Genomic DNA, 25,332 nt, shown 5'->3' with positions numbered 1-25,332 from the left:
CTTTTGCACACTGGTCGTATGCCCAGTTGCTGCACTTCCATTGATTTTATTATGGTTATTGGATTTATTGAGTATGCCCACAAGAAAATGGTGGTGTAAATATACCTTGATAATAAATTTACTTTAAACTTTTGAACTTTAGAGAAATTTTATTACATTACGTTTTAATATATAAATCAGTAACAATGTAAAATGTTATTGTGTTTTTATTTCTTTGTCTTTGAAAAGGATTGGACAACTATGACAGAGGACAATGCTTTCTCTCTTTTGCATATAACTAATGAATGATACAAAAAGTTCAGGCTTTTTATTTACTTACTCAGGTACAACTATGTATATTCTGTACAATGATTGCAGCCAGAAAATGAAGAACAACTGCAGAGAATATTGAACTAATGCACAGAAAGTATCTGCCAGTTAAGCTACCAGTAATTTAGACCTGAACAGCAGTTTGTAACTGTTATTTGACATAATTTAATATTTTTTAAATTTCTCCCAATTTCACTTTCCTGAGTGAAATTGATTCCATGACGTTGTTGTCCAAAATTCGCAGGCAATCTCAAACTGTGGAGTGGGAATACCTGTACAGGTCTTTTGATTGGTTGCTATGGCATTAGCAGGAAGCCCACACAGAAACCTCAAAAAGCAGTACAGTAGTAGAGTACTGGCTTCATTTTATGAAGAAATAAAAATAAAATCTGCGTAAAGAAATTACTCCTTGTAATTATCAGATATTTTCAAACTGTTTAACACAATATTCTTAAATTCTTCTTGGGTGTCATATTCAGTCCATAGTAATTGTGTTATTGCTGATGAGGATACAATAAAAGAGCAGCCAGAGCAATAACTGATGTCACATAAATAAATACAATAAAAAAGAATAAATAAATCACTAAAAATAAGGACTAGACTATTCTGATTAAATGTATTGAATCATAAGATTGATGCAGTATATTATTTTAATCTTATTTCATTGAGTTCAAGATTAACAAAGTACTCTGGTTTGTTATTTCTCTTAAACTCCACTCCATCGTTAATTAAGATTGCAAGAAAAACAATGCATTTTAATTTGTATTAATTAATAAATTGATATTTTAAAACTATTGTGTTATTGCTTTCTTGCCTTTTTCAACATGTTTCAAAATATCAAGAATATCCACTTTAGAATTGTTTATACTGTTTACATCAAACTTAGAATCAAGGTTCTTGCTCTGTATAAAGGAAATTGTGAATACTCTAGAACAGGGGGTCCACAGACCCCTCAGTTAATGGTAGAGGTCCCTGGCATGAAAAAGGTGGGAACCCTTGCTCTAGAACATTTAGTCTATACCTTACATTGGGAACATCTGATCTCCCTACATAATCTGGCTGGAAGATCAGCAGAAACATTTAAAGGTGATTTAGATGCTAAGTTCTCTAGGATCAATATTGATCTTCCATTGACACTGCAGTGAGAGGTGGGAAAATTAGTCTGTCTTTACATTTACAATATTTCAACCTCATTTTAACAAAGTTTGTATTGATACAACTTGTAAGTATCAGATTACCATGGAGATCCTGCAAAATTAGCTCCTAGTTATATACAGTACTCAAATATCCTTTACAACTGTCAATATTATATAATATTCCACATTGAAATGTGATCATTTTCAGTGTTAAAACTGGACCATGTTAGGCCTCCAAAGGGAAAATAATTTTGAAATAGTGGTGCATGAACCTGCACATTCTCTTCCTTATCCATTAAAACCTTCATGAGAAAGTCATGGACACCCTACAGAAATGGCACAAATGCCATTGATGCTATTTTTCCAGGCTATTCAACTGAAGATGCAGAGGATAAGCTCCTGTAAAAATTCATCTCTAAATGCCCTTTATAATAAACAGATGTTATGGAGTAATTCTTGAGATGTCAGAATAAAGTTGCCATTGGTAAGACTCATTATCTTCAAGGCTGCAGAATTTACCTTAAGTTAGCAAAACAATGCTTTCAGTCCAGAGCAGATCAGCAATTAAAAAAAGAATATACACACTTAAAGAAAACTGGGCATTCATTCAGCACATTTTGGATTAATAAATTATTGAGTAGGGATCTGAATTTCCTTTATCTTTTATTAACAACATTACTATAAAGCTCTGCAATGGTTCATCAATACAACATTGAACATATAGTGTATTTACAAGTCTTTGAAATATGTAAGCTAACATATTTATATATACGGTGGCTCTGGATTCTGCTAAATTTCATTTGAGTTACCATCAATGCACTATTGTTACCTCGGAAATTAGAACTTGTCCACTTAGGGGGTCATATTATCATATTAGGGACTGATTATTAAGAAGCATGCAAGGTAGGTCAAAAGGTGGCATCACTGTAATACTGTGATTCTTCTTAAATTTGTACTTGTATCAGTTTCAAAAGTCACTGTGCATATCAACAGAATCTGAAGGCACAGGGCCTCCATTTACTTTTTTATCCTAGAGCTGTTATAGCTTCTCATCAGATAAAACAATTATACAAAAGCCTGAAGACCTGCAACTCTTCCCGATGCTATAAACATCCTTCTCTGCTGCCAAATTATTATTGTGTATTGTTTGTGTTTTGGTCAAGGAAATACATGTGTAAGTTTAGTCACTCTATTAAAATTTGAAGGTCTATAAGCTGATTTTTTTTATTATTAGCAAGTGCAAGTCCAAATGTCCTGCCTTATCTGTTGGATATTAAGCAACACTAGCCAAATGGGCAGGTTAGTGAAGAGGAAATTGTTAGATTAATTTGTTCATAGAAAGATGAAACTGGTTATTCCAGCCACCTGTTCCAAACATCATCTGAAAGGTCAATGCCATGATATCAAGTCCAATTTCCTTGAAGCAGAGCACCAGTGATGTTGAGAGGTGCTCAATAAAGGTGCAGTATTCATTTCTAGTCATTCCAGTGCCACTCCATGATCCATTATTCTGAAAGAGCAAATACATATTTTCATATTACTGAAAATGAATGTTTAAACATTTCCCATTGCAATATCTATTAGTGCAACGTATCATCTCTCAAAGATGGCTGTTGACAATTCTTCTGTTATAATACCTCAGATCCCAATGTAAAAAGATTGAATTCAAGAAAATATATTTTGTTATAATAAAGAATATAGTGTGGGTATAACTAGGTAATCCATTATCCTTCCCTGGAGGAGTCATCTAGGGTTCTGCCTTATTTAATCCACTTTCATTGTATGTACTCAGCTGAAACTGGATTACTTCTAACAATATATTGTTTCATAGCATTCACTTTTCAAAGCCTGGGGGTTATAGATGTTTTTAAAAGCATTGTGGCTCCAATAATATACAGTACATCTCAATAATGTGATAATAATTTAACAAAGCACTGAAATACAGTAGGCAAATATTGAGCTTTAAGCAAATATGTTTCATGCAAGTCTTCTGAATAATAAAGATAAAGAAGCATACTTCTATGTGAATAAAATGGTTATAATATGATTGACACTTTCATTTTACACTCCTACTATTCTGGCTTCAAAATTTTCTAATCAAATTGAAGCTTTAAAATAATATCATTACCTCGTTCTTCATATAGGGCTGTATTCTTCAAAGCTTTTCTGAGCTAGTTGCGCATAAATGTAGCTTTATTCTCCAGTATCTCAGTAGCTTTGCTGTTATTTAATGACTCCTCCAAGTTCTTAATGTGTTTTATCTCCCCTGAAAGTAACAGGTTAAGTCTAAATCCTTTGACAAAATGGTGCGTCACACAAAAGGTGAAATACACAAGCTTGGGTGTCAGCATGATTTTTTGAAGGCCTTCCTGTTAATTAATGGCAGCACGGGAGCAGTCCTCTGATCTACATCACCCTACATTCACCCTTCCCATGAATATAGATCACATGAATCTTCCCATGCTGCCAGTGATTCAGCTTTGATGCTCACAAGTTGGTTCTCTGTGGTTCAGATGTGGACACACACAAGCCCCTATGTACTACACAATGATTTGCATTGTGACAGCAAGTCAGCCCACATTAGTCCCAAAGGAAGAAGGCGGTGGTCTCAGTGACATGGCATGACTATTTCCCAGTATTTCCAGAGTACTATTGTCCTATTTCTGTCAAAACAAAAGCTTTAATTTGCCCTCATCTGCATGTAATGGTTTCATATCCATACACCTGTTCCTAAAGTCACTATACAACTAAAAGAATATTATATGAGTATTCCACTTATTCATACGAATGCTTCATTTTTCTGAAAATGTCATGAAATGACTTAATTAATTATTTGATGCTAAGGAGTCTTTGAACTTGTGCTACGTTGCAAAATAGCCATTGGAGTCCAATGCATTCTGCTTCGATAGTGACTAAAGGAAACTAAAATGTGATTTTGTCTGTAGGAAGAAACAAATCCTTAAGAGTAGATTTCCACTTGAATTCAAAAATCATAAAGGTTGGTGGCTATTTTTACCAAATCAGCTGAATTCAGCCAGGATGGTAAAAACTATGTTCCTGGGAATTAGGGTGGGGAAAATCCTTGCTGGAAAATTGCATGAACGTATTTGGATTCAGTTGTAATTTGTTAGTTCCCACTACTTTCCAACAAGATTGACAGCTGAATGAGATACCAAAAAACACTTCTCATGGAATAGATTAATTCAAGATATTCCTTCCTTCCCTTCTGATTCTGAAATGAGTTACTATAGTGGGTTATGGTTGAATTGGTCACTCACTGATATCTCACCCAAATGCGCTGTCCACAGTTGCAAATGAAAAGAACCTCATCACAATCAGGACAAGATGCAATGGGATTGCCAAGGGCATTAAAAAGGAATTCATTCATGGTCCATAAAGGTTTTGTCAGAGAAAAAAAATCCACTGAAATAGAAAAGAATTTTGAAATTGTCAATAAAAGTAAATTTTTGGCTTTGAATTAAAGTGCTTAATAAATAAATTTTCACCATCGTAAGGGGTAAACTTTAGGGAAAAACACACTGGATCTATACAGAGCACCACAACAGCACCACAAGTATGTGTACTCAAGAGGTGGAAGCAAAGAAAGCCATAAACACCAAACAATCAAGTAGGAACGAAATACACTAGGGGAGAGCGTTGGACACCCACATTTTTAACCAATGAAGTGCTGAGTTCACCAGGATGCATGTTTCCGTGTTCACTCATGAGACAAAAGGGAAAAATAAGGACGACTTTATCATTACTTAAACCTGTTTCTCGAATCTACTTGTTCCTCATTGCAAGACCTCTTCTGAATCAAACTCTGCAGGGGTTTGAAGCGAGTACTTATCACTTTCTCCTCTCCCTTCACCATAACCCAGTTCTAGGGTCTTCTCATCTTAGAATCTGAAGAACTGGCATGCTCCCAGTTGGACAAGCAAGGGAAAGAGGAATATATAGATAAAAAAAGAATCCATCATTTGACCTAACACTTGCAGCCACCAACTCAGAGACTAACATTGTGTGTAATTTACTGTAAAAGTGAGGACAGAGAGGGTGTTAGGCAGCAATTAGCACAAAAGAGTCAGGCTATCGTCAGGAGCCAGTTTTTCAAAGCAGTGCTTAAACTGCCTGGAATATGCAGGAGCTGTACTTAGCTGAGAAGGCTCTGGTGTGTTCTACATGCTCAACCTGGCCAGTGTGAAGGGACAGCCTGTACCACATGTTGTCGTTGCCTATCAGCACAGAAGCTGAGGAAGAGGACACAAAGTAGAGCAATTAGAAGAATGGAAAGTTCAACAGGCAAAAAAAAGGAGCACAAGTCTCACTGAGTTCTAAGTCATCAATGAATTAATATTCAAAGTTCAAAAGTAAATTTATTATCAAAGTACATAGATATTACCAAAAGATTCATTTTCTTGCGGGCATTTCTTGCAAGGAAAAAAGGAAATACAACAGAATTTTATGGAAAACTTTACACAAAGACTGACAAATGCCATTGTGCAAAATAAGACAAACTGTGCAAATAATAGCAAAATACCGAATACATGAATTGTAAAGAATCCTTGAAAATGAGTCTGTAGAATCAGTTCAGAATATTGGTGAATGCAGTATTCCATGCCAGGTCAGGTTTTTGATAGTTGTGACTGCTCCTGGACTTGGTAGCGTGGGACCGAAGGATTCTGCACCCTCTGTCTGACAGTAGTAGCGAGAATAGGGAATGGTCAGGATGGTGGTTATCTTTGATGATGGATGCTGATTTCCTGTGGCAGCACTCCATGAAAATGTACTCAATGTCAGCAAGGGCATCTCCAGCGATGGGCTGGATCGTTCTAGTCCATACTCATTCCACCATGGTCGTCTTTCCTACATCACTGACTATGATGTCATAATTTTCCTGGCACAATCTTCATTCTAATCCAATTATAATACATACACAAATTAAGTATATCACTCTCATTAGATCTCGTGTTTCTGTTTACCCTTCACCTTTGCTCTACAAATGCTCACATGAAATGCTTCGAGGAATCACAGACCAGTTACCGAGAACAGGAGGGCATTCTGCCAACAAGGCCATTCTGGCTCTGTACAAGGTCCAGAGAACACAAACATCCATGGCGACCCATTTCCATGCACTCTCCCCATTGCCCTGAGAGTCTTTATTTCCAGAAACTTATCCAACTTATATTTGAACACTACAACTGAAATCAAAAGAAGTGAGTACTTCTCTCTTTTACTTATTAGTGACCTTTGCATTAGGGTCAAAGTGAACTGGGGATGTCACAAACCTAGAATAAGACAATTCACTTTTGGAAAATCAATTTGAAACAGAATGGGAGCTGTGGCATTCTATAACTTGGTTCATTGGACCTTAACATATTGAACATCCACCGAGTTTTTTTGTTGCAGTCCAATACAAAATTCACTTAAAAAAAATAGTTGAATATAACTTACTTCCAATTACTTTCTGGACATACACCTTCAGGGTCCATTGACCCTGGTTGCAGAGTAGATTTACAAAGAAGATTCTTGGATTTTAAGGGTTGAATTTTGTTCTACTACTTTAAAGTGTATTTGTTCCTTGGAATTGAGAAGGGTGTGAGGTGTTAGAATCACATTTTTCAAGAGATTAAAATAAAGTGATAGTGTAGATAAATAGAAATTATTTCTGCTAATTGTAAGATAAGAATAAGACAGCATAGATTCAATGTGAGAGGCACGTTAGGAAAATATTCTGTATGCAAGGAGTTGTGGAAGTTTAGCATACTTTTTATGCTGAGAACTGGTGCAAGATCAACTACTAATTTTAGGTCGCAGTGTGATGGAATTTTGTTATTTAAAAGTGATGTAAGCTAGGGAAAGGACAGATGTCTAGAGATAGGCCACTGATAAGTAATGGTATTACTGAATCGTGGAAATGTTGTGAGGGACTAGCTGCTCCAGCTGTCAGAAAACTAGCAATTGTTGAAAATGTGCCACTGCCCAACAGCAGTGGGAAAGTGTTAAACATGTGATGGTAATTCTTTGCCACTAAGTTTTTCTCTGGATCTAATTTCTAATTAGTATGGTACTGAGATTAAAATAGCGTAGGGTCTGACTTGCTGAGAAAATCACATTTCACCTGGAACAGTATAACAGGTAATGTAAGAATTTAGAAGATCAACGCTTACAAACATTAAATTATGCTGTCAATTCTATAAATTAGTGAGCGTTGGAAACATCACTTCCAGTCTTATAACTCCTAGTTAGCAATACATTAGCCGAATTTCTAAATATATAATGAATGTTATTTAGTATATTTTACCAACTTCTGAACTTAGCATGGATTATTTAGGAACTATTCGGAGGCTCACTCCAGATAGTTTCCCCTTACCACCTCTTAACTAGTTATTTTGTTCTCACTTGTTAACCACTCATTTATGCATCCAGCATTTTGGTGAATGATTATAAAATCTAACTTGAACAAATACAATTGTAAAACAAAATACTTCCTTTTATATTTTATATATTTTTATTGAAGGTGTCTGTTGGTGAGGGGATATAGTGCTGATGTTTTGCCTTGATGTGTTCTTATGGTAGGGGCTGATAAACTTGGGGCATTGGCTTTATTTCTTCCTCCACAGATTCTCCCTGACCCACTGAATGTTCCCAGCACTCTTCATTCTTCCAACTTTCCAATAACTGCAGTGTTCTGTACTCACAATTCTAGTATGATTTAAAAAAATATTTCTCTCCTTTTTGCATCTACTTGCAGTATATCTTCTCCAGATTAATTAACTGCCATTAACACGACTTCTTCATTCTCTCAGTTGAAATCATTCCATGATACCATTTTCTTTCCAGACATTCCCTGAATTCTATTCCCAGTTCTCCTTTTCTCTCTGCTTTCTAAAATTTCCCAGTTCTGAAGAAAAGTCATGAACCGCACTATTATCTTTGTATTTCTCCACAGATGCTGCCCAGCCTGCTGAGTATGTTCAGCATCTTCTGCTGTTACTCAGATTTACAATATTTTCAGTTGTTTTATGCTTTTTGCTTGTTGCTGCAACATGACTTTATCTTTTGCATCTATTTTAAATCAAATTGCTATATATTTACATATTTATATTTAATTGACATACAGCCATGTTCAAATTGAAAAGGTGGATACTGTTAAAATCCAGATCTGAACTGTTCATTGAAACCAAATATCATTATAGAACAAGAAAGCACGTTCATAGAGATTGCCAAAAGGCAAGTTCACTCCATCTGACACAGTTAGAATAGCAATTTAAAAAGGGCTTGAACTTCTTACGTTTAGCCATAATTATTTCTCTGAGAAGGCAGGAAACATCTTCTACTCTTGTGTAACATTATAAAGAGTTGACTCATAAAGGTTGCTTTCAGTATAACTTAACTTTACAAGAATGATGTCAAGAGTGATGCTGCGGTACAAGAGGAAATATAAAAGAAATCACATTATGCTGAGAGATGGAGAGATGGAATTTAACCGTTTGATCTAACTTTTGCACTTCCATCAATGCAAATAAACAAGTTACTTTTTAATTGTTATCTTACTCAACATTCATTGTTATTGTCATTATTATAAAAGCAGTGTATGAAGAGCGCTTGCCAAGCGGGAACTGATTTATCTGATAGGAAAGGACAATTGATTCAAGCATTCAAACAAGGCGAATGAAAATATTAATAAGATTGGCATTGATAAGAAAATCTCTTGTTCTCCTTTATTTTCCAGAAATATGGTTACATTGTTATTTAAGGCAGCTTTTTATATTTAATTAAGTTTTAAAATTGTAATTTGCTTTCCCAGTGATGACCAGCCAACAAAGCCCACAGACCATTGCAACTTACAGCAAAGAAGCTACTTGTTGGTGCAATACAATTATGACCCCTTTGCCCCAGCGTCATTTCACAGCATTACACTCTTACTTATTTAAAATAAATTTCAAGTAATCCAACAACACTGTAAAAAAAATCTACTGACTTCTCTCCTGATAATAAATTTTAAATTGTTATTTTCTCAAGTTCCCAGTGCAAGGATATAGTGTTCCCATTCCGCGATCAAAATGCTTCAGAATTTTAAAAGCTTCCATTAAGCTCTCTGATAAGTGCTCCAATAAAAAAAGTCCTAGCAGCTGTACTTTCCGATTTCATCCTGCTGAATTAACCAGAATTGCTCCTCACAGCTGTAAAGTACTGTATATCTCATAAGTGGTGTGTGCAGGGTAATTAATGTTTTGCATAAACTCATCATAATCTGTGTTTCATTGCACAAAACTCCAATTTTATTGGCATTTTCCTGGCTTTCTCCAATAGTAATTGTACTCTCCAGATTATGCTGATGAGCACCTGGTACACTGTTTATGCAGACCCTTTCAAGATCTTTCCATTAAGTGTGTTCTCATATTGATTTTCTTTTGCCGGAATGTATTAACTCATTATTATCCATATACAGTTGAGTCTGCTTCCTGTTTTCTCTATTAACCTGAATGTCATCCTGAGGTTGTCTTCCACCTCTCTCATCTGTTGACAAACCTGCTGCTTGTGCACGATTAGTTATTCACCATGTGACTAACATATTCATTCACTAAAAATACAAATGAACCCGTCACTAGCTCACTGAAGGAATCACTTCAAAACCACACCCACTTACCTTAACTTTCTATTTCCGTATCATTAAAGTACGTCTGTGTGTGTGTGGAGGGATGGTAGGTGGGAAAGAAAAGGTGTAAGAGGGTAGGCTACATGGCGTTAGCCATTTTGTACGGAAAATGTCAAATGCAAAGACTGCATTGAAAATGTTTTTGAGGAAACCAGTGAGGAAACAATTAGAAAATGCACTAATGATCAGCATAGCGTCAGGTAAGGATGGTCTCACATCACAAATCTGGTGGTTTGCAAGAACATTACAGGCCGACCCTGGGTTACAAATGCCCAGCTTGTAGACACTCTTACCCTCAAACCAACTCACATAGTATTATTAAATTCAAAAGTTTGACGTATGTGCATACATTCCTTCCTAGAAACAACAGAACTGGCTTCCTCTCTGTTTTCAGTTTTAGTAATTATTCCTTCTCATTATCCTTATGTGCTTTCAATGGCATTACACTACTGTCAAAGTATAGCTACTACATCGACTGGTTTTTGTATATTTTTTAACTTACAGAGAAAGTCAAATTATAGATCTCCGTAAAGTATGGAACACATTCATTACCCGGGGATTTCCTATACTGACATATTGAGCAAGTAAAATGAATCTTACATTTATTGAGCTTAGTGAGAGGGTAACATGTGACTGGAAAAGTTATTCAAATTATACAAATTTTTAGACTGAAAAGAGGCTGCATGTGGGAACTCATTGGTCGGGAGGGAAATTTAAAGGCCACTGACGAGGCACTGAAGTTCATCACTGATCTTCAAAATGAATTCAGACTTATAGGAATTTCTGGACTCAACAGAATGAATCTCTTGTCACAATGCCCTGCTTGTAAATGGGCCTCCTTGGCACATAATTCCCCCAACTTTGGGGGAATTGGTGGAAGAACAATCCCTATTGAGAAAGCTATAAAGGAATTATCTTATGAGTTGAGAGGGTAAGGTCTATTCTTACTGGAGTTTAGAAGAATGAATGATGAATTTAGTGAAACATTTTAGAGGCGGATGGGGCTTGACAAGACAGTGGCTGTGAGGATATTTTCCAGCATGGGGTAATGTAAAATTGGGCTTATAGAGTTGTAATGGAGTATCCTTTCAAATTGGAAATATGAAGATTTTGTCACTGAATATATTCAAAACCAAGGCATAGAGACATTAATCTTCAGAAGAGTGGAGGATTATGGGGAACAGACAGGAACGTGGAGCCATAGGCAAGACTAGGTAAGACATTATGTTATTGATCTGTAAATGGTTTGAACCACATTTAGGCCCAGTCATACTCCAGTTTAGAAATACATAAACCAGAAATAGCAGGAGATATTCAGCAGATTTAATGCTGCCTCAACTGAGAGAGAAACAAGAGTAACATTTCAGGTTGATGGGCTGATGAAATATTCTGGGATGAGATCATCAACCCGAAATATTAACTCTGCTTCGCTCTTCACAAATGAGTATTTCTGGTGTGTTTTTTTTTCATTTATTTCACATTTCCTGATCTTTTGTCTTTTACTTTTCTAATGATCTACAGTTTTGGTCAGATCTTTTAAAACACTAAAATGCATTGGTATATTTCAAAAATGCTAAAACGTTTAAAATTTTAAATAAAAAAGAAAAAAGAATTAAAATACTCTTGCACTCTAAAAATCTAAATTACTAATACACTGGAGATTCAAAACAAAATTTAAGAAATGACGTGTATCATTATTTTTATTTTAGGAATCTATGTAGAAATATCCTTTTCCATTAACCACTTACCCAAGACTCTTGCAGTGTTCTCTTCCATTCAAGCCAAGTGGGAAGATTAGTTTCACCTAGTCTTCATCAGCGAGAGTGGGGTGTAAGTAAAGGGCATTATATCCAAGTCATTGCTTCTACTTGACCTCCAGAGGAGTCTAGTACTGAAGCACAGCCAACCTCACACAGTGGCAGCAACATCTGCTGTTGGATACAAAATTGGCTTGGTGGATAGTAGTGCAGGATTGTTTCTCAGAATGAAGATTGATGACTAGTGGCGTACTGTAAGGATTGGAGCCAGGTCCTTTGTTGTTTGACATGTATATTCACGGGAATGTGAGTGGCATGGTCAGTTTGTAGATGATGGGTTTTTTCTGGTTACCAAAGGATAAAGGTCAGCCAGGAACACGGGCAACACACACAAAACGCTGGAGGAACTCAGCTGGTCAGGCAGCATTCCTGGAAGGAAATGAACAGGTGATGGTTCGACCCAAGACCCTTCATCAGGACTTCAACATTTCGGGCTGAGACCCTACATCAGAACCCTGACCCCATCTGGAATGGGAGGTAGAATTTAATGCAGACAAGTGTGAAGTGATGCATTTTGCGAAGTTAAACTTGGGTACAACACGGTCAATGGCAGGGCCCCCTGGAGAGCTGCTGAACAGATAGAATTTAGGGTAGACATACACAGTTCCCTAAAAGTGGCAGCACAAAGGTAAAGGATGGAGAGCAATGTATATGACATCCTTGCCTCAACTGGCTAACGCACTCAGCGAACTAAGAGCTGAAGCAATATGTTGCAGTTGTATCAATCATTGGTTAGGCCAGTCACAGAGAATTATGTGCAGTTCTGATCATCACACTACAGAAGGATGTGATTAAGCTGTGTGGGTGCAGAGAAAATTCACAAGGATTTTACCTAAATTGAAGGGCTTGAGTGATAAGGTGAGATTGGATATACTGGGTCTGCAAAGGAAGTGCACCTCAGAGATGAGTGCTTAGCCCATACTCTACTCTCTCCTACTCCTGAGACGTCGACTGCGCCTCTTCCTATAGATGCTGCTTGGCCTGCTGCGTTCACCAGCAACTTTGATGTGTGTTGGTTGGTCAAAATTATGAGCAGTTTTGGGCTCCCTATCTAAGAAAGGATGAGTGGGTCCCGAGGAATTTCACAAGAATGGTTCCCGGAAAGAAAGGATTAACGTTTGAGGAGGGTTAATGGCTCTGGGGCTGTACTCATTGGAGTTCAGATGAGTAAAGGGGGACATTATTGAAACCTACTAAAGATTGAAAGGCCTAGATAGAGTGGATGAGGAGAGGATGTTTATTATAGTGGGTTATACATTTTCTATAACTAGAGGGCACAACCTTAGATCAATCATCCAATTAGAATGGAGATGAGAAGGAATTTCTTTTGCCAAAGGGTGGTGAATCTGTGAAATTAATTGTTATGGATGGCTGTGGAGGTCAAGTTATTGAGTATATTTAAAGCAGAGGTTGATAGGTACTTGGTGGCAAAGGTAGGTTCAGGGTGACAAAGTTTACAGGGACAAGGCAGGAGAATGGTTTGAGAGGGATAATAAATCAGTCATGATGTCACGGCAGTAGACTTGCTGAGTGGAGTGGCCTCATTCTGCTCCAATGGGAAGATGTACGGGACTGAGATCGATTGCCTGGTTGAGTGGTGTTGCAACAGCAAGCTTGCACTCGCCATTAGCGAGACCAATGATTTGATTCTGGACTGAAAGAAGGGGACATCAGGAGACCATGCGCGAGGTCCCATTGATGGGAAATGGTGGAAATAATGAGCAGATTCAAGTTGCAGCAATCCAACATCTCAGAGGATCTATCCTGGGCCCAACACATCAAGGTATAATCATGGAAAGGGCATGCCATTGGCTTTATCTGTTAGAAGCTTGAGGAGATTTGGCATGTCAACAATGATGTTTACCAATTTCTCTTGATGCACGGTGGGTGAGCATATTGGCTGGTTTCATGACCTCCTGGTATGGAGGCTCCAATGCAGAGGGTCACAAAAGGCAGCAGAAGGTTATGGTCTTAGCCATTTCAACTCTCTCCACCATCAAGAACATCTTCAAAATGTTCTTGATGAAGGGTCTCGGCCTGAAACGTCGACTGTACCTCTTCCTAGAGATGCTGCCTGGCCTGCTGCGTTCAGCAGCAACTTTGATGTGTGTTGCCTGAATTTCCAGCATCTGCAGAATTCCTCGTGTTTGCATCTTCAAAATGTGATGCCCCAAAAGGTGGCATCCAACACGAAGACACTCGGCATCCAAGATATGCCCTTTACTTGTCACTACCATGATGGAGTAGGCACAGAAGCCTGAATACTCCATGGTTTAAGAACAGATTCTTCCCTTCTGCCATCAGCTTTCTGAACAGCCCATGAACTATTTTGTTAATTCTCTGTTTTGCACTATTTGTTTTTTGTAATTTATATATTTTTATATTTTTGCACTATACTGTTACAACAGCTCAACAAATTTCACATCATATATCAGTGATTATAACGCTAAGATTAGAGAAAGCACAGGTAAGGTAGATAGTCAATGTCTACGGCTGTCTAAAATACGAAGGAATTAAGTTAAAGGGCTGGGTAACATTTAAAGGGCAGTTAAGGAGTAAGTTATCACACAAAGAATAATTAGTATCTGGAATGACAGCTAGAGGCTGTGGCGAAGTCAGAAACAGTAACAGTAAATGTGGTGAAGCTAGAGGGTTGGTTTCTATGCCTCTATGATTCTACAGCACAGTACAGGCCCTTTTTCCAACTCTATCTGCACATTTGTATGAAGAACGCAGGAGTTGCTGACACTCACAGGAAATATAGCAATTTCTACTACATTCGCCTGCGAAAACTGGGTCTAAACATTTTTATTTTATGGCTTTTCAGGTCAAACAATGAGGAATAATCCAGTCAAAATCAAAGACGTTTATGTAACTTTAGATCATTGAGATTGTTTGAGGCAGAAGGGATTCAACAAGGATAAGTGCAATTAGAAAAGGTGTGGGGGAAAACAAGAATCCAAAGAAAGGAAAAGTGTTGAAAAAAGAGCCTTGATAAAGCTAGATTACACTAGAAATATGACTGTGTATGTCTGTAATTAAAACCCATCTGGTATCCACAGTGAAGTTGTGATCTTTTAATCTCAGGATTGATCCTTAGCGAGCTAGTTTTCATTGACATAAACCAAAATGACCGCCAGAAAGCGGACAGCATAAATGGGGTTGATTGATAGGTTACTGTGATCCTTGAGAGAAAATAGATTGAGAAAATGTGAAAGGGGGAAGGAAATGTGGACTGTTTTTAAAAAAAAAATCTTATGATAAGGGGTACAGTTGGAGAAATATTCAACATTAACAATAACACCTTAGCTTTTAACTCTAAATGAAAACTAATTGGTTCACCAATGGCAAAGCACATGCTAAGTTCCCTTGGTCTATAATATCAACCACTGACAACTTATCCTAAACAGTCCTCTTCAGATCTAAGAAAGTTTCATTTACACAGCTTCATCCAGTTTGGAAAAAAAAATACACATCTTATTGTTGTAATATTCAGTCCAAACAAATACTGAGAGAAAAACAGAAATGCTGGAAGAACTCAGCCTATCAAGCAGGATGTGGGGAAAGGGAAATCAGTTGACATTTCAGGTTGGTGGACTTTCTTCAGAACTGGAGGGATGAGTGGAGGTTTATAGTTTTTTATAGCAGAGTTGGAAAGAAGAATGAGATGTAGGACAAAAGCTTATATGGTGGTAGGCTAAGATGATCAGGTGTTAAGGTGTGTGAATATTGACAGTTTTAAGACATTTTAAAGAAATGGGATGAGAAATGTATATCAGCATGATAATGGGATACAATGAGACCTGTTTATCTAATGCTGGAAAAGTTAAAGTTCATTAAAGGCAATTGCTAAGTACCAAGATGGGAGGTAAAATGTTGTTTTTCTAGTTGTGTTTGGCCTCAGTATGGCAGTGGAGAAGGTTAGTCAAATTAAAATGTTCAAACCAGAATGGAAGTGTGACTGAGAAATTAACAGGCATGCAACAGGAAGCTCAGCATCACCCCTGCAGAGCACGATCTGATCTGCAGAAGAGTCCACATAGTTAACACAGAATGCAGTAGACTAAGTTGGAAGAAACGCAAGTGAGTCACTGCTTCAACTGGAATGATTGTTTGTTTCCCTGGATAGTGGGAAGGGAAAATACGAATGGACGGATGATGCATCTCCTCCAGTTGCATGCAAAAGTATCATGGAATGGAGATAGACGAGTGAACCAGAGAGTTATAAAGTGAGCGGACCCTGCAGGATGCAGAACGGGGAGGAAAGGGGAAGATGAAACTAGTCTGGGATTAAATTGAAGCTGTAATACTATTCTATTTTAATAACTAACAAATACTTGAAATCCAGTAATTAAAACAAAATACTACAGGTTTTGAACAACTTGCAAATTGTCAGCATTAGCTTCTTTAATTACTGATTTATTCAGCATATTCCAATATAGTATCTCAGCTTGAATTCACCTGTAGTCTAGTCTTAAACATAAATATAATAAATTGTCAAAACATACCATTTCAATTCATTTTTGGAATACTTTCATTTACTGAAGAATTATTTGAATCTCTCCTAATTACACATAATTTCTTCATCTAAGTCAGTGGTCCCCAAACTCCGGGCCGCGAAGCATGCAGGGGTGCAGTGGTAGCCAGAGCACACCCAGCACATCTTTAAGAAAAAAGCCGAAATAAAAAAGCTAATTAATTAGGCGCCGCCCAGAAGCCAGTCTTCATTAGAGGAACTGAGGTGGAGAGGGTCAATAAATTTAAATTCTTCGGCATTAAGGATCTCTCTCTGGAAGGTGTCAGAGGATCTGTCTTGGGACCCGTATGTAACTGTCATTACAAAGAAAGCACGGCAGCCCTTATACTTTATTAGAAGTTCGTGTAGATTCAACATGTCACCTCGATCCTGACAGCCCTGTCTTTTCAGCCTTTCTGGGCAGGTGTTTAAATTGACCAAACAGTGGAACAGCTAAAGGCTCCAGCACCCTGGAAAGAGGAGTGAACATCGCATAGAGCAAGTGAAATCGGCAATCGCCTCTGATCTGGGCCGACATTTACGTGCCGGGAAGCACCTAATTAATTAGCTTGTTTATTTCGGCTTTTTTCTTAAAGATGTGCTGGGTGCGCTCCAGCTACTGCTGCACCCCTGCATGCTTCGCGGCCCGGAGGTTGGGGACCACTGATCTAAGTCATGAATATAATCCTTAGTTGATTTATCATTTTTGCTATTGAAATAATAATAAAAGGACTACTGAGAATTTTAACATCTGAAAAATACATGAAATGTAAGGAAGTCGATCATGTAAGTCTATCGCCGGAAAGCAGAGTATGAGCATGTTTCTCTTCAAGGACTGAACAAACTAGAGAGGAAACCAGCAAGAGATTAATGTCAAGAATCACATCTACCAGCTTCTTTCACACAGGTAGGTTGGCTTACAAATATGCATTTTTTAAAAAAAGTTGAGAAGTAGGTGAGAAAATCGTTTACTTGTCCTAGAGTCACTGGACAAGCGGTTCAAGCCTGATTCCAGAGACTTGAGCATATTATCCTGACTGACAGCCTGACACTTAAAAAGGATATCACAATGTGCCATTTCAGCCATCTAAATACTTCTGTAGTGAAGTTATTTTCATAATGTAGAAATACAATCTTCAATTTGTGCACAAAAATATATTACTGCATTTTATGGGATTACGTTTATTCCATAAATATTGATTGGGATAAACAATGATGGATAGGCATTGACCTGATATCAGGGATAGCTTACCTGTTCGTCTGCAGAATGTTACCACATCACTACTTTTGTACAGGTGTTTGCTTTTGTGCCTTTTTCAGATGGTATCACTAACAGCGCAATACTTTCTTCCTCAATACTATACTGGAATATCAGTCTTCACCTCTGTTCTCACGTCTCAGAATTGTGGCAAATTCATAACTTTCAGAAAGGGAAAGAAGATTGCTACAAGCTAAAACACTAATATGTTTTATCTTCAATTGTAAAGCAACTTATGACTTCATGAGGTCATGAAGGATGCAACATAATTGGAAATCAGCCTTCTTTTAATAAGCAGAGATCAACTTATTGAGGATGTGAATATGCATTTTGTGAATAAAAGGCTTGAATGATCCATAAAGTAGCGTAAGATTTGATGAGATACACACACAAGTAAAGGGAAATTTTACTATACCAGCCTCTATATTCTCTCAGGTTACATACCTGTCTAAAGTTGTTGTAAATTAGTTATTCCCATTTTAATCATGCTATCTCAAATCTGGAAGCATTCTTTTTAAAAAATTAGTATATTAAATGTTTGAGGAAATTTGGCTTGTCACCTAAAACACTTGAAAACTCTACAGATGTACTATGGAGAGCATTCTGACAGGCTGCATCACTATCTAGTATGGTGGGGGGGGGTGGTGGTTGAGGCCAATGGTCAATGGCACAGGACCAAAAGTAGCTTTAGAAAGTTGCAAAATTATTCAGCTCTATCTTGGGGACTGGCCTCCGTAGCATCCAAGCCATTTTCAAGGAGCTGTGCCTCAGAAAGGCAACCTCCATTACTAAGGACCCCCATCACCCAGGACACTCCCCCTTCTCATTGTTACCATCACGGAAGAGGTACAGAAGGAGGCACACACTCAGTGATTCAGGAGCAGCTTCTTACCTTCTAACAGCTGATTCCTAAACGCCACAACAGACAGGATATCCCGGTTGTCACCCACTTCAACTCTGCCTCACATTCCCATTCGGATATGTCCATACATGGCTTCCTCTACTGCCATGATGAGGCTAAACTCAGGTTGGAGGAGCAACACCTCATATACCATCTGGGTAATCTCCAGCCCCTTGGCATGAACATTGAATTCTCCAACTTCCGGTAATTCCCTCCCCCTCCCTTCGCCCATCCCAGTTTTACTCTGCCCCCTCCTCCAGCTGCCTATCACCTCCCTCATGGTTCTGCTTCGTTCTACTACCCATTGTGCTTTCCCCTATTCCTTCTTCACCTTTCCTGCCTATCTCCTCCCCCACCCCTTGATCTTTCCCCTTACTGGTTTTTCACCTGACATCTACCAGCCTTCTCCTTCCCACCCTCCCCCCACTTCTTTATAGAGCCTCTGCCCCTTCCCTCTACAGTCCTGATGAAGGGTCTCAGCCCAAAACGTTAACTGTCCGTTTCCACGGATGCTGCCCGACCTGCTGAGTTCCTCCAGCGCGTTGTGCGTGTTGCTTTGACCCCAGCATCTGCAGAGTATTTTGTGTTTTCAAGTAGGGCTTGCTGCCCAGAATAGACAATAAACAGTGGATGCAGACTAACGAAGTCGAGCTTTTCATTTTCTCAACAGGCTGGAAAGGCTAGAGTACACGACAGGGCCACACAATGTTAAATAGAGGAAACAAAAGCAAGAGTAAGACTTTTGAAACCTGGGAGATTGCTCCCCCATTCAATGAGATCATACTGACTTTTAATCTTAGTGTTGCTTTCCTGTACTAGAAATATAGAAAACCTACAGCACAATACAGGCCTTGCGGCCCTCAAAGCTGTACTGAACATGTCCTTAACTTAGAACTACTTAGGCTTACCATATCCCTCTATTTTTCTAAGCTCCATGTACCCATCCAGGAGTCTCTTAAAAGACCCTATCATTTCTTCCTCCACCACCGCCACCGACAGCCCATTCCACGCATTCACCACGCTCTGCGTAAAAACTTACCCCGACATCTCCTCTGTACCTACTAACTCGATATCCCCTCTTTTCTTTAAAACCTGAAAGTCGACTGACATCCATCTTAAATATGCTCATTGACTGTGCTGCTCTAGCCCACAAAAAAAATTCAAACACTTCCCACATCCAGAAATCAGTCTTTATTGAACTCTCTTCACTGAAAATAAATAGGGAGAGCTTCTCTGTGCACAATATTCCAGATGTAGTCTTATCAGGATCTTAGTTAAATTCAGTAAGCCATTTTAACCTTTGCACTCAAATCTTGTAATGTTGACCAACATATTTCTAATTGCTTGCTGAATGTTCATATCTACTCTAAACCTGCTGAACATCATTATTTTTTAACCATTGCCAATGAAATGTACAGCAAAACTCTGGCAATTCACTGTCGGAATGTTTGCAAATCCAGTGGTTCACCACCTGACCTATTCATTTGTTTCTCAGGGCAAGCTGAAACTTACAAACTGAAACATTCAAGCTGAAGTTCACCATCTTCTACTTTCCATTTCCTTCAAATTCATCTGAGCTTTGTTTCCTTCTTCCTTTAAGCTGAATTTTCTGAATCCTTTAAATTCACCAAACGTTTTACTATTATTGGGTAACAAGTAAAAAGGGAAAATGAACGTATTTTGTGTAGAACAGAGGGATCTAGGACTAATGGCGCATAGTTCCCTGAAGGTGGAATCTCATGTGGATAGGGTGGTGAAGAAAGCTTTTGGCATGCTGGCCTTAATTAATCAGAGCATTGAGTATAGAAGTTGGGATGTAATGTTGAAATTGTACAAGGCATTGGTAAGGTCAAATTTGCAGTATTGTGTGCAGTTCTGGTCACCGAATTATAGGAAAGATGTCAATAAAATTGAGAGAGTACAGAGAAGATTTATTAAAATGTTGTCTGGGTTTCATCTCCTAAGTTACAGAGAAAGGTTGAACAAGTTAGGTCTTTATTCCTTGGAGCATAGAAAGTTGAAGGGGGGGAAAGGTATTTAAAATTATGAGGGGGATTGATAGAGTTGACGTGAATAGGCTTTTTCCATTGAGAATGGGGGAGATTCAAACAAGAGGACATGAGTTGAGAGTTCAAGGGCAAAAGTTTAGGGGTAACATGAGGGGGAACTTCTTTACTCAGAGAGTGGTAGCTGTATGGAACGAGCTTCCAGCAGAAGTGGTTGAGACGGGTTCGATGTTGTTCATTAAAGTTAAATTCGATAGATATATGGACAGGAAAGGAATGGAGGGTTATGGGCTGAGTGCAGGTCGGTGGGACTAGGTGAGAGTAAGAGTTCAGCACTAACTAGAAGGGCCGAGATGGCCTGTTTCCGTGCTGTAATTATTATATGGTTATATGGTTATATGGTATCATTACAAAATCAAGTAGGGACCTTTTAAAGCATGGTTAGAATGCAGGAGCAGTGTGCTCCAGTGAGGATGAAAGGATGATAAGGTTCGAGGTTATTGTAAGTTCAGTTGAAAAGAAAAAGAAGCTTGAGAAGCTGAAATTGGACAAAACTCTTGAAGAATATAAAAGAAGCAGAAAGAAGTTATTTCTACTTCCTTTATATTCTTCAAGAGCTTTGTCCAATTTCAGCTTCCTAAGCTTCTATAGGATTGGGAGGATTAAAAGGGGCCATGAAATGTCTTACAAATGTAAGGTTAAGGAAAATCTCAAGGCATTAGGAGCAAGATGGTAGCTGGAGAAAGGGTAAGTCCACACAAGGACAAAGGAGAGAATTTCTTCCAAAAGCCTGAAGAAATGGATGGTACTAAATAAATACTTTGCTTCTGTGTACACCAAGGAGGAACACTTGGATAATGGTGATATTAAAGAGTGGTATATCGATTTAAGTTTAGATAGAGGTACAGCAGTAACAGGCCCTTCGAGCTCAATGAGTCCACGTCACTCTGTTACAACCACGTGACCAATTAATCTTTTAAACATACAACTTTGGAATGTAGTGGAAACTGAGCACCCGGAGGAAACCCATGTGGTCAAGAGGAAAATATGCAAACTCTTCATAGACAGTGGCTATCATAGTGTTATGTTAAGTGCTACGCTACCATGCCGCCCACTAAGCTGTTCTAAGGTATGTCACTGTTAAGAAGGATGAATTGTTGGGTATATGGAATAGGCAGGTAAGTCTCCAGTGCCTGATCGAATCTATCACAGGATGCTCAGGGAGGCAAGGGAGGAGATGGCTGAGTCCTTGACAGAGATCTTTGTATCCTCTGTTGCCACAGATGATACATCAAATGAGTGCAGAAAAGTCATTGCCATCCTTCTGCTTAAGGAGGACAACAAGGATAATCCAGGAAATTATTGACCACTGAGCTTTATATCAGTGGTAGGGAAATAGGGCAGATTATTCGGAATAGGGTTTACTTGCATATGGAAATCTTGGCAAAATTAGGACTAGTCAGCATGGTCTGATAAGTGTGAGGCCCCGTCTCACAAGTCTGATCAAGTCTTTTACGGAAATGATGAAACTGACTGATGAGGGGAGGGAAGAGAATGTCATCTACACAGACTTTAGTAAAGCATTTGGTAAGGTAGACTGATTCAGAAGATTAAGTCATACGGTAGGCTTATAAGCTGGTTTGGTCATTGATAACATAGGGTAGTTGTTATCTTTTGTAACATTAAACTAATCAAAAGAAAAATATGGAGCTGAGATAACGTGTATGTATATTTCTTAGTTTCATTTTTCCTTTAGTGAGGTCCCCACTTATGACATGGTGGTGCAATGATGTATGCCATTCACGTATTTTTATATATAACCCATAATGAATTATGTAAACAACAAAGAATGCTGAATTAAACAATATATTTACAATATTACTGAAATATTACTGAAATATTAAATACACAACACTCCTCCCTGCTTAGCTATAAACATCAATTCAGTATAGAATGCATCTCAACTTATATACATATACAGTAGGTACTCTATATACAGTATTCTTTATAATACAACTACTATATAGATTTCCACAGCACAGTAAATTTTAAATTGTCCTATTCAGGCCTAAAGATTTAATTGCTGTGGAGGAATTCTTACTGTTGTGGGCTAACATGTTTCCTGACAAGCTTGGGGGGGGTTGGTCACTGTGCTTGGCATGTGTGACAGATGGCTGCAAAAACAATCACGGGTTCTGGGGCCTCATTTATGATGGTTGTAGAAGTGACTTTGGGACTACAGGTAGTGGTTTTGACAGTCCTGGACATCTTCCTTATCAAACAATTGACTCTGCTGTTCTCAACATCTCGATGTCTCATCTCCAGATGACATCAGACACAACCCCCAGTGTGTATGAGAGGGGTCCAGCTCTATCCTTAATTTTTCCAAGTACCCATTTTTGATCACTTTTGTAGTCCCTTGCCAGGACCGCTTGTCCAGGAGTGAAACATTGAACCTCCTTGTTCAAGGAGCACTTAATCTGTCTCATCGGTTTGTCTTGTTTACTAATTCTGAGATGGGGTTTGAGGAGATCTAAGTGTGAGTGCAAGGGACGACCAAGAGACAGCATAGCTGGTGAGTTGTTGGCTGTGCAGTGAGCTGCATTGTGATATGCAAGGAGGAAGTTAGCGGGATTCTGATTCGTTGTTAGCGTAGTGTGTTCTGCCGACAGTGCTAGCAGTGTGTTCTTTAGATTCTGGACAAACCTTCCTGCCAATCTGCAGCTGGATGGTACGATACAAATGTAATCTGTCTTATTCCATTCATTTTTAGGAATGGCTGAAACTGTTCCACAACAAACTTTGGACCACGGTCACTGACTGAGTGTTCTGGAACACCAGTCCTGGAGAGGAGGCTTCTCAACACGTTAACAGTGTGCAAGCTGTGTTGGAGGCGATTGGGAACACTTCCAGCCACTTTGTAGCTGCATCCACTACTACCAAATTTGTTCCCATGAATGTTCTGGCAAAATCCATGTGAATCCTCTACCAGGGCACTGTAGGCCATTGCCGAGGACAGACAGGCACTGCTCTTTGCACCTTCAGGACATGTTGGCATCCCAAACAGTGCATGGCAAGCTGCTTGACCTGCTGATCTATCCGAGGCCAACACCATCATTTTGACCACACATAGATCACCGGCATGTGGCTACTCCTGTAATTTAGCTCCCAGCTTGGATGGTATAACAATTCTCATTCCCCACATCAGGCGACCACCGACAACAGCAAATTCGTCCCAGTGCTGGTAAAAATGGAGGAACTGGAATTTCTATTGCACGTCCCAGCCACTTTGAGTTGCTGTGTAGAACCGACACAGCGCAGGGTTTGTTCTGGTTTCCCTTTGGATTATCTCTTCCCTTTGGAATACTTTAAATTTGCATTAGGGAGAATACATCAAGGAGTGTTCTCATCTGTAAATTTTTCAGGTATTTTCTTTTTCAAGGATAAGTGGGTCAACCCATCAGAATTTCCATGAGTAGTTGTCCTTTTGAATTTCATATCCTCCAAGAAACAGAGCCCACTGTTGTATTCGGGCTGCTGCTGTTAGTGGAACACCCTTCTGTGGACTGAAAATGGACACTCGTGGTTGATGATCAGTAAGGAGGGTTAACTCTCTCCCATACAGGTATTGGTTGAAAGATTTTACACTTCAAACCAAACAAAAGGCCTCTCTGTTAATCTGTTTATAATTTTTCTCTGTCTTACACTTGATATATTTGAGTTTTCCAGTGCCATCCTTGAACACTGCTGTGGCATCATCTAGTATCTTTCTTAATTCCCTTCCAGTTGACTCTTTTGCCGGGGATATGGCATACAAATGGTGGATGAATCTCTCATCACATTGTAGTTGTCTTAGACTCTCATGGTTCCCCAATGCTGGCCTTTCTGTTTTTATCACATAAAACCCCGTTGTGGCTTGTTGGTTGCTGTACTTCACTGTTATGAATAACATTCCCACAGGAATGATCTTTTCTCCAGTGTAAGTTCTTAGTTGGATATCTGCAGGCATTAGCTCAGTTTCTTTGAAATGCCATCCAAAATCATTTTGTGGAATAACTGGAACAGCTGAACCAGTGTCCAATTCCATTTTAATAATGCACTGTCCACTTCTGATGATTGTCTATTCTTAATTTACACATTGTAAATCTCAAGGCTATGCAGTCCTGTGTCACTCTCATCATTTTCAGATTTTTCATCAATTACATGCTGATTAGTGCTCTTTTTGAAACTGAAATTTGACTTTTTATCACTTTCTCTTCCCAGTATAGTCCATTTCTTTCTGTCTGCCCCAAATGCTTTTTGTATGTATCCTATTTTGTTGCATTTTCTAGCAAATTTCACCTTTAAACCTCCATTGGCCAGTAACACAATTTGTTCAGCAAGGCAGGCTGCCATCTAGACATTGCAATTTTATTCACACTCACCTTCATCTATGACTGCAGCTCAATTGATTTCTCAGCCTGCTGTTTCCATCGATACAGTAATTTCTACTGGGCTTTTAAATGTAAGTTGTCTTTGAGTTAGGAGCTGTTTTTGAATGTTTTCTTGTAAGATTCCACAAACTAAATGATATCTAAATGCAACATTGAGACCATGACTGAACTGACAATGCTCAGACAGTCTCTTAAATTCAGCCGCACATGATGAAATGGACTCCCCTTCCTTCTGATTCCACTTAGGAAACCGAAAGAGTTCAGCAATCATGAATGGTTTTGGTTGTAAATGCT

At 38.6% G+C, this 25,332-nt stretch overlaps 1 protein-coding gene across 9 annotated transcripts in view; it reads right to left on the bottom strand.

Annotated features, from left to right (window-relative positions):
- Positions 1-204: 204 nt before the first annotated feature.
- The window catches only part of pde1a (phosphodiesterase 1A, calmodulin-dependent), a 601,233-nt gene continuing 576,105 nt past the window's right edge, over positions 205-25,332 (bottom strand). For 4 of the 9 annotated variants that reach the window (XM_063052036.1, XM_063052043.1, XM_063052042.1 and 1 more), the window contains 2 exons: positions 3,574-3,711; positions 205-2,955 (listed from right to left, as the gene is read on the bottom strand). In XM_063052036.1, the coding sequence (XP_062908106.1) occupies positions 3,617-3,711 (95 nt within the window). In that variant the 3' untranslated portion in view covers positions 205-2,955; positions 3,574-3,616. Of the gene's footprint in view, positions 2,956-3,573; positions 3,712-5,874; positions 6,360-25,332 lie in introns of those variants that run through there. The other 5 variants (XM_063052037.1, XM_063052040.1, XM_063052038.1 and 2 more) reach the window with 3 other exon arrangements.

The sequence above is a fragment of the Mobula hypostoma genome, chromosome 6 (genome assembly GCF_963921235.1).
Source record: "Mobula hypostoma chromosome 6, sMobHyp1.1, whole genome shotgun sequence".
In the NCBI taxonomy this organism is placed as follows: domain Eukaryota; kingdom Metazoa; phylum Chordata; class Chondrichthyes; order Myliobatiformes; family Myliobatidae; genus Mobula; species Mobula hypostoma.
The sequence above is the reverse complement of the archived record's forward strand: the minus strand, read 5'-3'. Positions and strand labels throughout refer to the sequence as shown.